This window comes from Aspergillus flavus, chromosome 6 (genome assembly GCF_009017415.1).
Source record: "Aspergillus flavus chromosome 6, complete sequence".
NCBI lineage: Eukaryota > Fungi > Ascomycota > Eurotiomycetes > Eurotiales > Aspergillaceae > Aspergillus > Aspergillus flavus.
Genome location: NC_092410.1, coordinates 2,865,005 through 2,878,828, shown reverse-complemented (window position 1 = coordinate 2,878,828; position 13,824 = coordinate 2,865,005). Strand labels below are relative to the sequence as shown.

Here is a 13,824-nt window from a genome sequence, read left to right as displayed (position 1 = left end):
AATATATAAAGTACCAGATCAACATTAAACCCGAAAAAGATCAAGCAATCTTCTACTCTCCGTACACTATCCTCAGTAGGCATACAGCAGGCCCTCATCGGCACCTGGAAGAATACCTTGCCTTATCTTCCTATTCGTGTTCTGCAACCAGAACCTCAAGACCCACGCACTAACTATAACAGCAACACTGAAGGCCGCATTTGACGCCATGGCAGTCAGATAGCGAGGCCCGTCGCTTTTTGGATAGAGATACGCGGTGTAAATATACGACGCATTCGCAACAACATTAACGAAAGAGAGGGACGCCGCTTTCTTTTCCGGCGTCTGTCCCAACGTCGCCGAGACCCAACCCAGAATGACCGAATTCGCCGCATACGCACCACTCGCGAACAAGAAGCACGAGATATATCTGGCAGCTGTGTTCAACGTCGCGCAGGATATAATGAACCCGATGGCTGCAGCGCCGATGCAGCCGGTGATGTGCCAGGTGCGCTCGTTATACCGACCGGAGGTGATGCCTATCACGATACTGGCGAGACATGTAGCGATATATGGCGGACATGTGAGAACGAGTGTGATTGTACTGTTGTAGCCGAGACTTCCCACTACGGTCGGGAAGAAGTTGTTGAAGCTGCAGGAACTCAGGTGCATGTTTTGCATGAAGGCTAGCAGGAACAGCCGTGGGTCGCGGAAGGCTTGCTTCAGGCCGGCAATGGGGCCCTTGGATTCTTCGCTGTTGACTGTATCCTTGAGTATGCGGTCATGGGCTAGTTGGCGTTCTTCGGGAGTGAGCCATCGCGTGGTGAGTGGGTGATCGGGGAGCATGAAGAGGCCGAGTATGGCGATTCCGAATGTGACTGCGCCTTCGATTATGAAGAGCCATTGCCAACCTGCTAGACCGTGTGTCTTGTCCAAGGTGGAGAAGGTTGCTGCCGCGACGAGACCTGCCACTCCTGTTGCGATGATATTGCCCGAATATAAAATCGAGATCCGGAGAGCGATTTCTTTGCGGGTGTAGAAGACGGATAAGAGGAAGAGAGCACCGGGGTAGAAAGGGGCTTCGGTGATACCCAGGAAGAACCTGACCATCACCAGCCCGACATAGTTCTTCGTCAAAGCCGTACAAGCCGAGACAACTGCCCAGCTACCCATGCAAACACTCATGTACAGGGACGGTCGGACCTTCTTGGAGGACATGAGCATGTTGGAGGGAATTTGCATCAACAGGTACCTGTTCGTCGGATTTAGTCAGTAACCATCATTATACGACGGACCATAACTTCACGTACCCCACAAATAAAATCGAAATACAAGTGTTATACTGGGTCCCGACAAGACCAAGATCCTTCTCGAGGTTATTCAGGCGCGCATTCGGAACAGCATTGCGGTCAATCTGAAGTTCATTCGTGTTAGTGGCATAAAGGAGGAGTGCATGGGCCCAGATGATGCTCACAAAATTCATGAAATACATCGCCCACAAAATGGGCATGATTCGCATGTCCAATTTTCGAACAAGACGAATCTCCCTGGGATCTGTCTTGGCCGTGGCACCGGCGTAATCTCCCTGTGCCTTCTCGTCGGCGTGCTTGAGAGAGTGCACATCCTCAATATAGGTACTTTGTGCTTTTCCGCCTTCAGGAGGGCTGTGGGACTTCATATCTGATTTGGAAAGGGAAGCCGTGGCTGTGAACTTCAGGACCGATACAAAGATCAATATGAATTGGTGTAGTCTCAAAGACTAGGAAGATCTATATGTACATCGATCGCATAATAGTCCAGAATTACGGGGCCACAGGACCATGTATGCCATATTTATACTCATCACGGATAGGAAGAAAGCTGCCCAGCTCGAGACGAGCCCAGACCACGAGTCAAGCATAGCAAAAAAAAGGTTTAGTGGGATCCAGGTCACTCGTGGCCAAGAGAACTAAACCAGCTCCACATCGTGATTGAGCATCGTCCATCAACGAATAGACGTGTTTAGAATGAACGCGATCAGCGATCCCCAGACTTCTGCCCCGCATTTTACAACACATTCAACGGGGTCACAAAATCCGGGGTTGTTTGATCCAGACTGTGCTGTAGGGGAACTAGCGGTAGAACAAATAGGCTAAACAGAACTTCCAGGTCTTAGCCATGGAATGAAGAGCTTAGCAGGGTCTTGATTATTGTCGGTGTGGTTTGTGGCGTTGATGTGCCGCCGCTTTCTTTGTTGTAGTCTCGCTTGGCGGAGGTCATGAACCCCGTTTCAATGAGAATAGCCGCCGGCTTTATATCGTAGGTAGAATGTTGTACCAGAGTTCATGAGAAGTTGTTGGACTTGAACCAGACCGCCGTGTCTGCGATGGACAAATTGATCACAATCCACGGCACTGTGTGGTACAGTAGCTTTGGAGTGCGTTTTCAGCTTCTTGGCATATTTACCCATCAGACGCCCGTGCGCTGGTCATTGATTGCTATGTGCTTCTTTTGGTATGGATTGTCTATCGCTCTCATGGTGATCCCTGCTTCGGACGAATATTAATGACTAGGGTAGGGTATCTTTCTGGCGATATCATCAGCGTCTGTAAGTTCCCGTGTGGTTCTTTTGTTTGTCAATAAATACCTCGCAGCGAGCCATGTGCCCTATTACAGGACTTCTTCTGCATTTCTGGACGGTCTCAACAAGTATCTACCTATTGACAGAGCTATGCTGACATGATTAACCATAATGAACAACGTAGCTCCGTATCCCGCCGCTCCGGATATGGTGTTCTGGTGTGTAAGATACGGAGTAGATTGCGAAATAAAGCAAATCAACCATCTTAACTACCCACGGCTCAAAAGAATTACCATGGCTTCCCAATGCCGAGTAGATATACCCTTACGACATGAAAGATCGAGAACCAGGCCCAGAGTGGAGCCTGCCCCAGACTTGTCCTGGAGATATTGCCGGTAATCGGACAAGACATTCCCGCTCCGATTTCCGTCGGACATGAAATCGTCCGGCTAGGCGGAGAGACCCTGAACACCAACCTATCCTATGGGACACTGGGGATATGACAATATGCATGTTAATTTGACTCGGTATGTTTCGACGGAAACATCGTGCTGGGGTAGTTTAGCACACGTTGACGCTCGGTTATTGGTGGTATGGGGTTGCAAGGACACGGCGGACCTCGTTAAAACTGAAGATGAATCGTCGACCCGGCATATCTCTCGGCAAGGCACACCGGTTGTCCACTGGCAGTAGCCGCAGCGCGCCGTTAATTCGCGGTTCTGATTTGCTATTAAGTGAAAGCCGATTAAATATCCGGTCATCGGGACATTGACCCAAGAAGTGGACCTGCCATTGCTGAGTACGGGAATTCCCGGCATTCTTACTGGTCAGTGCCCTCACGGAGAAGTATACGGATGATGCTACTTCATGGTTCTTGCGTAATGATTTGATGTATATATAGAATAGGGAGAGTTGGTAGTGAGACATGTTGGACTCCGGAAATTGTACTTATTGACTGTCAAGCCTCGTCTGTTTAGATTGGTTGCAATATACATTGTCTTCAGATTCAATCTGGTTCATCGAACTTCATCTACTTTATTGTAGTACTTCCTTCTCAGATAACACCATGGCTCCCTCAATCAGTGACTTCCCTCACAGTGTGGCCTCTACCCAGCCTTCTGTTTGTAAGGTCGGCATCAACGGGTTCGGCCGTATAGGTTGGTCATATCTATCCGGGACTATGCCCATGCAACATTCAACCATTAACCACAACCCCTTGCACCACTAGGTCGGAACGTCTTACGTGCCTCCCTTAACAGAACAGACCTCCAAATTGTCGCCATCAATCACACATGTAATACCGTGCAAGACCTCATCTACCTCATCCGCTATGACTCCTGCATGGGCAAACTATCAGACGACATCTCTATCCATGCCCTCTCAGACACCCTAATCACCATCAACGGTCGCCAGATCGTCCTCACCTCCGAACGTGACCTCCAAAAACTCAACTGGAGTGCTGTCGGTGTTGACTATGTTGTCGAATGCACCGGAAAGTTCACAAAACGTGATCTAGCCCTGCAGCACGTTACCTACGGCCACGCCAAGCGGGTCGTCATTTCCGCCCCCAGCTCCGACTCCCCAACATATGTATATGGGGTCAACTCAGATAACTACAGGGCCGATGAAGACCGACGAGTGGTTTCTTGTGCGAGTTGTACCACAAACTGCGTTACCCCGGTGTTGAAGGTGCTACACCAGCAATTCGGAATCGTGCAGGGACTCCTGACTACGGTTCATGCGGCGACCCAATCTCAGCAGGTTCTGGATGGGTATAGCAAGAAGAACCGTCGCCTGGGTAGGTTTACTACTTCTATCTGCTTAAAACAGGCTTGTGAAGACAAGGGATCGATGCTAATACTCAACAGGCCGCAGTGTCTTCGATAACATCATCCCCACTACTACCGGTGCCGCAAAGGCCATTGCTACTGTCCTGCCCGAACTGACAGGCAAGGTAACTGGAGTGTCGATCCGTGTACCAGCGTAAGCCATCATCTTCATTACTCCCGTCTAGGGGTAAAAGCTAACCCGACCAATGATAGTCCCAACGTCTCCATGATTGACTTGACCGTAACCACAGAACAGCCCACATCATTGGCTGAGATAATGGCCGCCTTCCGCCGCGCAGCCAAGTCTAGTCTTGCGGGAGTCCTCTATGTCAGTGACGAGGAGCTTGTCAGTAGCGACTATAAGGGAAACCCAAACAGTGCCGTTGTGGACGCCCCTGCTTGTACAGAGTTGAATCCTCAGGTTCGTCTTAGCTATTATTCCTACTCATTTAAGGGTGTAAGCTGACAGCAGATGTAGTTCTTCAAGATCATGGCGTGGTATGATAACGAATGGGGATATTCGAACCGACTCTTGGATTTGACTGCACATGTGGCCTTGCAGGAACAATAAACGTTGGATATTTTGGTGGGACAGATAATGTGATGTTTGATATGACCTTTAATTTCCTGTTTATAGATATATAATCGATTGTTTTTATTTTGAAGATGGTATGAGCACTGGTTGCACTGCCATAGACTTGACCCGCGGGTTCATTTCATATTGCCATTTCATATCGCCTAGAAACTAGATTAGATCTGATATTCGTGAAGGCAGTGCCATTGTAAGGAGTAGTAGTATGTCATGATGAGCGAATTCTTCTTTCATTGCCTGCAATCAAATAGATCGAGACTGCTGCCTCCTAACAGATCACCACTCCTTCGATTGGCCCTGCCGGAACACCAAACAACACCGACTCCCCAAAATGGATATACTGCCGAATGAGCTGATATTATTAGTTGGAGAATACATCAACGATGATGTGTTCTCGAAACTAGCCTTGAGCAAATGCTCTCGCAGGCTTCAGTGGCTGTTTGACCCCACTACGGTCTATTCATCCATTCACATTTCCTCCATCGGGACCAGAGAAGTTGAACTCATCCAGTATTTGTGGCATCGTCCTGACCTAGCACATCTCGTCCATGATGCCAATTTTGGCTTCGCACGGGGTTTTCATCCGGATTATCCGTCCCTGACTAAGGCTTGTAGCCCGCGGTGGAATTCGACAATTGAACATATCGTTGATGATATATGTGAATCGGAACGCGAGAAAGCTTCGTGGAATATGCGGCTACGACAATTATGCGAAGATGCCTGGCTTGGTGTACTCCTCAGTCGCTTGAATAACCTGAAGAGCATCACGCTTGGCTATGGGGATAATCAATGGTTATTGACTAGTATCTTGGACAAAGCGTTGTTGGGCCGACGGCCGTTTAGCACGGCTACTCCGTTCCCATTGCTACAAAAGGTCACTCTCATAAATTACCAAGGCCAGTTCAAATATAATCCACATTTTGCACTGGGCTGGTTTCATCTGCCGGCTGTTCGTACGATCGAGGGCGTCAATATGTGGGACTCTTCTGGTGGAATGGACGTCGGAACGTCGAATATCTCCCGCTTGATAGACCGCGTGAGTTCGGTCACTGAAGTTGTGTTGTCACCGGCCTTCTTTTGTCGCGGCATGGGCGATTGGATCGCAGCATGCCCCAAGCTCGAGCATTTCAAGGTCGACATTGGTGTAATATCTGATGCACCCTCCTCTTATATCTTCGATCCTAGAGAATTCCGCCAGGGTCTTGCCCCTCGCAAGAAAACCCTCAAAGCTCTCTCTATCGAGTTTCACAATTCATACCGCCGATTCCGTGCCAAGCACAGGACTATGGAAGTACAACACTATCTTGGACGTGATGATCTTCCGTTCGGCTCTTTCAGGGAGTTCATTGTTTTGGAACACCTGTCCATGAGGCATGCCAACCTCATGCGACTCCCAGGTGTAAATATCAGGGACAGCCACGACGCTGCTCCACAATGCCTAGTTGACTTGCTGCCGACGTCTCTCAAGTCCCTCGAGATCACCGACGTTGTGCAGGCGTTTATCCTCGGCCTAATCTCTGAGTTGAGGTTGTTAGTTAGACAGCACACCACTATCATACCTCAATTCAAACGTATTGTGCTCCACTTGCAGGAGGGGGAATTGGAACTGGCCATGCTTCTAATCGACGATCTTAAATCGGAATGCGAACGCATGGGCATTCGCCTGATGGTCATAGGACGGTCCATCTAGGTCTTTGATTGGGACGGCAGGGTCAACGCACCGTTGGTGGAGCTTTTGTGAAGTAGGGACTAGGGTATGAACAAGACTGCGATGGAATATTTACATGGGTGCAGTATTTCATGAGGATGTATCCCACAACCATTTCACCTTTCTTAGGAGGTTTCATTTATTTCTGTTGCTTGCATGTACCGCTGTCATGATCTAGAGATCTCCGATTTGCTCATTGGATATCAATGTCATCAATTATACCCGGGTCTTATATATGTAAAATTCCCGGGCTTGATCCCTCGTTGGGTTTATATTTCTAATCTTCTAAATCCTAGGGGTCATTGATATTGATAGACCCACCGTAGCCATCTAATTGGAGCTCTGCAGGTTACAAGTAGATGTACATTAATTCCAATTTTATGAATCAGTAATCCCACCCTCTTCATAAATAACATCAGACTAACAGCCTCTGTCTTATAGAAAAAGTCTGCATCCCACATATCTTCAGAGATCACCAATCCAAGCTTTACCCCAAATAACCACATCCCACAATCCGCTGAATAAGCGGCCAGAGCAGGCACAACTATAAATATCATCAATGACCGGTACCTACATTAGACCCATTATAAATACCCAGCAGCATCTTGAAAATTTATACTCAGCTCTATTCTCTCTTCACTCTCTGCACCTCCAAGTAATAAACCTTTCACCCCTACCCATCTCCAATCATGTCCACATTCAGACAATTCAACCGCTTCCTACCACCAAAAGTCTTCGCATTCTGCAAATACACCATCATAGCAGGCCTAACCGGAGCCACAAGCTGGCAACTATGGTCACGACACTGTTACTTCGAGCCCTTCGGTCCTGACAATGATCCTTTGTTTCAGAGCAAGTACTTTCGGAGGTTTAATCCGAATAAACATCCCTCGTTGGATGATTCGTGCGTACGGGAGGTTCCATTATCTAGAATAAAACCGGGATTGGTCAAAGATGCGCTTAATGGTGGCTCGAAGCTTTTGGAAATGTTCTGTGGGGGTGTTTGGGGTGGATATGGTGAGTTCCCTTTCCTACTTCCAATGTCTGTGGTCGATCGTGAGACGATGAGTCGGGGTAATTATAGCAGGCAAGACTAATAATTATGAATGTGGTAAATAGGCTACGCAATCCAACGGAAGATTCTTACGTTACTGTGTAAGGATAGAGCCAATGAATCTATGCTATGGAGTAAGGAGCAGTTACTTAGTAGCTCTTATGATGAAGGTTTGTATTTTCTCTGTTACAGAGGCTAGCTTCTATCTCCAGACCTAGGATTTGCTAATATTCAGAACAGGAACAATCGTAACAGACCACTTCATCGTCCTAGAAAAGACGCCCAGATCTATCGTTATACGGGGTGGATCATCTCCAACTGAGGATCCTGATAAACCCCATGAAATGGATAACATATCCGAAATTACCGTCGATATCGATACTAAGAAAGGGGTGGCTGAGTTTCGGTTGAAGAATATCTTCTTCAATGGTGTTAGGCACACGAGTGAGGCGCTGTTTCCGCCTCCTGTGGTATGGTTGCATTTTCAGTATTGTAAGTTGCTGGTTGAAGCTGGGGTTAGTCATTGTATGAGATAGGAGGGGAATAAGCTGGTTATTGTGTTAGGTTGTTGAGATTTTGTGACTTCTTGTTTTGAACAGGGGGCGATTAGGATTTTGTACATCGTATACTACTATAGAGGCCATTCTTCACTTGAGGCGAATGTTTGCGTACCTCTGATATCCGTCGCTTCTAATTGCACCTGAGAAATGGCACATGCACCTAACCTCGCCAGCTCGGTGGTGAACCCATCCAGAAATCTGAGGTGGATAACTTCGCCGAGAGTGAGCTTCCGGATGGGAATTCTGCGGATCAGATCTGGAACTTCGCGCAGTATATGCACGTGGTGATGAGCTTCAGGGCCGAGAGGGTTGTGCAGGATATTACGGAAGAGGGTCAAGATGGCGGTTATGGCGTAGAAGAGGACAACCCTGGTTTTGAAGACATTGTGCTTAGTGAAGAGCTTCTCAATAGGGATATTTGGAGTACTGCGTCTTACCAGAAGCATTCACCCTCCACTACCGGCAATACTGTCTGAAGATAGGACAGCGTTGACGTGCCTGCATTAATGGCCAGGCTGGTACTGGTATTTATCCCACTAAGCCGACCTTCGTTGCAATCGTCGGACAGTCTCCCTCTTTCACTGGCTTGGTGGATCATAGTAACGCAATGATAGTACGCAAGTCGCAACATCACCGCCTGCGTGTTCAAGTTCGCACAAACCGGCATTTCCTGAGAGAACGATAATGTTGGCCGGAAGTCAGGGTGTAATGATACCCTCCACTGCTCTAGTGCTTCGTCAAGAGTCCGAATACTTGAGAGGATTTCCGAGTCTGATTTGCGTTGAGCGCCAGCAGAGTAAAGAGCTTCGTATGCTTCAGACTTGATCTTGGAGAGTCGAAGATCCCAAGGGAAAAGGGGGAGAGTGTGGCTGTCCATCGACATACTATGTCGTAGAATATTAGAGTCCTGCAGACGCGCGTAGTCTGGTGGGAGTGTGAGATTGCAATAGCTGTCGTTGATTGCCGGGGGCTGTCCGGTTCTCAAACAGATATCTTTGTCGAATGAATAGCAAACCCAGAATAGATCGCGTAAGTGACATTCCTCGATATTCTTGTCATAGGGCTGTGAGCAACCACATGAATCAACGCCCGACATTGTGTTGGCGCCAAGTGTATACAGGAGGCGAGTGGCGATTGATACAGATACTGCTGCTGCCTGTAAATCTCCTAGGAAGTACTGGAATAGAATCTTGCTTGTTGTTAGTACCGCATGAATTGTTTAAGGGGCGGGAACCCCTTGGGAAGCAAATAACTGCTTACAAGCATTATCACCGCTTGGAGTCCATCAACTGTCATCTCTTGAGTGATCTGGACCATAAAGGTTTGCGCCGCCGAGGCAAAGTATCCACAGTCCATAGCCTCCTGGAAGTTTTCACCAATCTCGAAAAGGTTCACCACAGCCAGAAATGCATAGACACATGACCTAGCACTAGCAGAGCCAAAAGAGCTACGGGGTCCGTACGCAAGATCTAGGGTCTTCTCAAAAAGTGGCTTGCTGATCACGGGAAAGACGAGGCTTTGAAATGACGAGAAATACTGTTTGGTGTAGCCCTCCACTGAGCATCGGCTTGGAAGTTCATGAATGAGGCCGGCATTAAGGGTTTCCATATAAAGCCGACGTGTGTTGGCCCAAGGGAGATCAAGGGCGTATAGCCCCTCGAAGCGAACTTTCTCTCCGGTGCGAGATTCAATCCATCTCTGGCCTTTATCGGATAATAGATGCATCCAGTTAAAGCAGGCCATAGAGTCTAGACCAAAACTCGCAGAGTGGGGGCGCCTTGACCCTGTGTTTGGGCCCATGTTATTCGTAGAGGTACCTGGGTAGACACGAGACACGTCAATGTGTGTTGGAAAGGGTTGTGATACGTATTGCACTGACTTTGATCATTCATATTAGGGCTTCCAAGGTTAGAGTCTGTTTCTGATGATTTCCCAGAGAACTGCAGGTGTAGCTTGTCCCTAATGAAATGAACAGGGTTAGTGGCGAATCGTCAAAGGGGTGGTATGATTCGACAGCTTGGCCAGCAATCTCGATAAGCAAACGACTGAGGGACTTAGAAATCTGAGGAGGCAGAATGCATAGATAGCTACCCTTGGGTAATCTTATAATTTACATACCTTGCTTCCGTGCGAGTCTGAAGTCTGTTGTATGTGCAAGCAAGATTATGGTGCTTGCACCAATTGCACTGCGGAAATTCCGTATCGCATTGTATCTGCAGAAGCCGTATGATTAGTTTGAGATCTACACGATGGGGCACATTCCATCCAACACTGGCTAGGGAAGGATATTACCTTTCTCTTAAAGCATGAATCACACGCTCTGCGCCTCTGTCTCTTGGGCGTTGATGAACCCCGCTTGGTCCTGCGCGACACAGTCTCTTTCGGCATTTTAACTACTATTGGGAATAGTCAAATTACAAGGAACATGATTGATCCGCAGGTATGATCAGAACAATGGAGGAGGGCAGTCTTCATTTCCAGTCCCTGTCGTTCGTCTGCTCTTTCGCCTGGTCATAGTAACCGACCAATCAACACCCTCTCCGCTTACTCAGCGGCGAGATTTGTACTGCACTAATCCAGATAGGAATGTCTCCAATTGAACCTCAAATCTCAAAGATGTGGAGCTAAATCTACAATGTTGGGGCAAGGAACATGAAAACTAAGATATAGAAAGTAGGATACACAGTCACTGCCCCACCTGCTACCACAGATACAGATATCGATCTGTCAGACACCCAGATGACAAGCCTATGCCCTTCCCGAAAGCCATCATGCTTCTGAAGAAATTCAGATCAAGACATGTCCTGGTACAGCGGTAAGGTATAGAGGTCAAGGCATTCCTAGGATAAATCTGGGAGTCGGGGATACCGATGGCAATAAGAGGACCAGACATGTTCGACATTTCATCGCTTCAAAGCAAACTGCTGTTGTGAGACTATATGCTAAGAGCGAGGGAAGAGTATTTCGGCTTTACGACCCGGTACCCATGTACGCCATCCTCAGCAATGGTCATGATAGCTTGTATATGTTCATCGCTTGATAAATCGCCTTCCTTATCAGCGGAAATCCGTACCTCCACTACGTGTTCACTCAAACCCAAAACAAACCTGTATGATGAAGTTCATCAAGAATGTGAGGCACATTTGAACCACTAGGCTAATCAGTATGTTCATAACCCATGATTGGAGACACATTGACACATTCAAACATGTCGTGTCAATCCTAAATCACCATTTTTGATGATCCTCTAAGTATAGGGCTTGCGACAAGCAAGTACGTCTAACGGTAAGAGACAAACCACATACGTCACCACCGATGGATATCACAATCGCACAATGAGCTTGTCTTTAAAAGGAGCAAGAAAAAGGTAGCAACATCCAGTTAAGGGCCCATGCGGAATGAACGGGAGTATGTAGAAGTGAAGAAATTCTAGTTTTCCCAAACTTTGTTGCCAAACAGGATCTGCAGAAGCCGAAGTTCCCGGGTCGGGCTGTCACTCGCTGGCATCCACTGTTTAATTTATGCGAGGCTGGCCGCCATCGACTCGTTGATAGTTATACAGTTTCTCCAAGGCCATGGGGTAGCCTTCAAATACCCAAATACAACTCTTCATCGACGAGCAAGGTAAACCAGATCTCATTCTCGTTCTACGAGTCCCAAATCTTCACGGCAAAATTACGGCGGACAATATGTCAAAATCTTTCAATATTCTGGACATGGAACTACCGATCAGGTATTGCTTGGGTATATCTCTGGCAGTGGCAGTGTGTACGATAGTCCCATACTCGGTTGACCTATGATGGTTGATACCCCAAGGGCGTGGCATTTTGTCTTTATCAAATGTTCTTTCACCCATTGGCCAAATACCCTGGCCCAACACTTGCCAAGTTTACAGCAGCTAGAGCTGCATACTGTGCCTGGAAGGATGATGTACACTTGGATATATGGCTCTGTCGCAAGAAATATGGTACGAACTTCTAAGTCTAGAATATCACACCAACTTGTTGCGTTAAGAGTTGACAACAGGTAGGGTTCGACAGGGCCCATAATTCGCTATGTACCAAACCATCTCTGCTTCGACACCGTGACTGGACTAAAAGGTGTGCATCACTACTTCACGTTACCGCTATACAAATCATGTCTTTGGTCCAAAACTGAATCCTCTTCAAAACAGATATTTACCTCTCCGGCAAAGATCTCAGAAAGGACAAGATCATGGGCAAAGCATCTTTCGTCCCTAATCTACTCACGATTATGGATAGGAAGGAGCATGCTCGTCATAGGCGGCTGATTGGCATAGGATTCTCTCAGTCGGCGATGAAGAGCGTCAATGAACGCCTCTTGCACCACGTAAAGAGTTTCTACCATGTTGCCTACAATGCCGGCTTGCCGGATGAAGCTAACGGCTGGTCGCATCCTTTAACGATGTCAGATTTGTGTAGCTACTTAACCTTCAACGTGATGGCCGACTTCATCTACGGCAAGTCATACGATCTCATCCATTGCCCAGACTATCGACACCTGCTTGAGCATATCGAGGAATCCAACCTCCGAACAGGCGTGTTGCTCTACTGTCCACAGTTATATATAGGCCGCCTGGACCGAAAGCTTTTTCCGAGGGCCTCCACGGGAAATAAAACAATTCATTCTTTCATTAACCAAATTATACAAGAGAGAAAGTCTGAAAATGGCGTGGGGCAGAGTATATATGAGCAGCTGGGCACCCAGCGCAAAAGCACAGATCACCCACTTACTCCTGAAGAGATCCGCAGCGAAGCGATGTTGCTGACCATCGCTGGTAAGATTTACATTGATCCTCAATCGAAACTCTGATAATATATTACTCTGGATGTTAACATATGCAGGGAATGATACCACCTCTACTGCACTATGTGCAGCGCTTTTCTATCTCGGAAAAAACCTTCATGCATATGAAAAGCTAGCGGCCGAGATAAGGACCAAGTTTAGCGTAGTAGATGGAATTGGCCAAGACGAAACACTACGGAACTGCCACTACCTCCACGCCTGTACCTATGAAAGCCTGCGGATGTCACCACCTGTGGGGTCGAGTATGTGGAGGGAGGTTGGACCAGGGGGCACGAGTATCGACGGCGAATTCATACCCTGTGGCTACGGAGTTGGGACAGGTATCTACAGCATCCACCATAACCCGAAATACTTTCCTCGGCCGCACGACTTTATACCGGAGCGATGGTTGTCCGAGAAAGACGGCTTCATCTGCAAAGAACAAGCGGACATCCCCTTCGCGGCGTATATTCTTTTCTCTGCTGGAACACGCGCCTGTCTTGGTCGCCATCTTGCAATTACAGAGCTTCTAACCACGATAGCGGCACTCGTCTTGCTATATGACTTCCGGATATCCCACACAGAGAATGGCGAGCTGGGCTGCGGGCATGCGCTCGGCAGGCATGGACGAACAAATCCAGGAGAGTTTCAACTGTATCATCGGGTTACAAGTGGAAAGGAGGGTCCTATACTTCAACTGCGACCTCGGAAAGGCAATTAAGCTAACGGGTTGCCT

The 13,824-nt window shown here is 47.7% G+C and overlaps 7 protein-coding genes across 7 annotated transcripts; 4 read left to right on the top strand and 3 right to left on the bottom strand.

Annotated features, from left to right (window-relative positions):
• Window positions 1–72: 72 nt before the first annotated feature.
• Window positions 73–1,657, bottom strand: F9C07_11882 (putative pantothenate transporter; the record flags this gene model as incomplete). Its single annotated transcript, XM_041286766.1, has 3 exons — window positions 73–1,231; window positions 1,290–1,393; window positions 1,454–1,657. The coding sequence occupies 3 exons, from the start codon at window positions 1,655–1,657 to the stop codon at window positions 73–75; spliced, it is 1,467 nt and encodes a 488-aa protein (XP_041148882.1).
• Window positions 1,658–2,701: 1,044 nt separating this feature from the next.
• Window positions 2,702–2,976, bottom strand: F9C07_11883 (uncharacterized protein; the record flags this gene model as incomplete). The annotated part of the gene is made up of 2 exons (XM_071507722.1): window positions 2,702–2,754; window positions 2,817–2,976. The coding sequence occupies 2 exons, from the start codon at window positions 2,974–2,976 to the stop codon at window positions 2,702–2,704; spliced, it is 213 nt and encodes a 70-aa protein (XP_071367926.1).
• A 506-nt stretch (window positions 2,977–3,482) lies between these two features.
• F9C07_2286506 (putative glyceraldehyde-3-phosphate dehydrogenase) lies at window positions 3,483–5,034 on the top strand. The gene is made up of 5 exons (XM_041293714.2): window positions 3,483–3,696; window positions 3,768–4,337; window positions 4,408–4,522; window positions 4,582–4,789; window positions 4,847–5,034. Exons 1-5 carry the CDS (start codon window positions 3,606–3,608, stop codon window positions 4,937–4,939), a joined length of 1,077 nt encoding a protein of 358 aa, XP_041148883.1. The 5' UTR covers window positions 3,483–3,605; the 3' UTR covers window positions 4,940–5,034.
• A 257-nt stretch (window positions 5,035–5,291) lies between these two features.
• F9C07_2075165 (uncharacterized protein) lies at window positions 5,292–6,650 on the top strand (the record flags this gene model as incomplete). The annotated part of the gene is made up of 1 exon (XM_041286761.1): window positions 5,292–6,650. One exon carries the CDS (start codon window positions 5,292–5,294, stop codon window positions 6,648–6,650), a length of 1,359 nt encoding a protein of 452 aa, XP_041148884.1.
• Window positions 6,651–7,357: 707 nt separating this feature from the next.
• F9C07_2109816 (uncharacterized protein) lies at window positions 7,358–8,253 on the top strand (the record flags this gene model as incomplete). Its single annotated transcript, XM_071509056.1, has 4 exons — window positions 7,358–7,685; window positions 7,788–7,892; window positions 7,978–8,214; window positions 8,243–8,253. The coding sequence occupies 4 exons, from the start codon at window positions 7,358–7,360 to the stop codon at window positions 8,251–8,253; spliced, it is 681 nt and encodes a 226-aa protein (XP_071367925.1).
• Window positions 8,254–8,353: 100 nt separating this feature from the next.
• On the bottom strand, window positions 8,354–10,670 carry F9C07_2109815 (uncharacterized protein; the record flags this gene model as incomplete). Its single annotated transcript, XM_041293709.2, has 6 exons — window positions 8,354–8,651; window positions 8,720–9,471; window positions 9,543–10,099; window positions 10,162–10,241; window positions 10,401–10,495; window positions 10,575–10,670. 6 exons carry the CDS (start codon window positions 10,668–10,670, stop codon window positions 8,354–8,356), a joined length of 1,878 nt encoding a protein of 625 aa, XP_041148886.2.
• A 1,827-nt stretch (window positions 10,671–12,497) lies between these two features.
• Window positions 12,498–13,809, top strand: F9C07_11888 (putative cytochrome P450; the record flags this gene model as incomplete). Its single annotated transcript, XM_041286762.2, has 2 exons — window positions 12,498–13,080; window positions 13,148–13,809. 2 exons carry the CDS (start codon window positions 12,498–12,500, stop codon window positions 13,807–13,809), a joined length of 1,245 nt encoding a protein of 414 aa, XP_041148887.2.
• Between the last annotated feature and the right edge of the window lie 15 nt (window positions 13,810–13,824).

What these genes read in the sequence shown, in the direction of transcription:
- F9C07_2286506 (XM_041293714.2), top strand. Translation starts at nt 3,606, where the DNA reads ATGGCTCCCTCAATCAGTGACTTCCCTCACAGTGTGGCCTCTACCCAG. An exon ending in CAAGAAGAACCGTCGCCTGG is followed by an intron (nt 4,338 to 4,407) that starts GTAGGTTTACTA and finishes AATACTCAACAG; the next exon opens with GCCGCAGTGTCTTCGATAAC. An exon ending in GTGTCGATCCGTGTACCAGC is followed by an intron (nt 4,523 to 4,581) that starts GTAAGCCATCAT and finishes GACCAATGATAG; the next exon opens with TCCCAACGTCTCCATGATTG.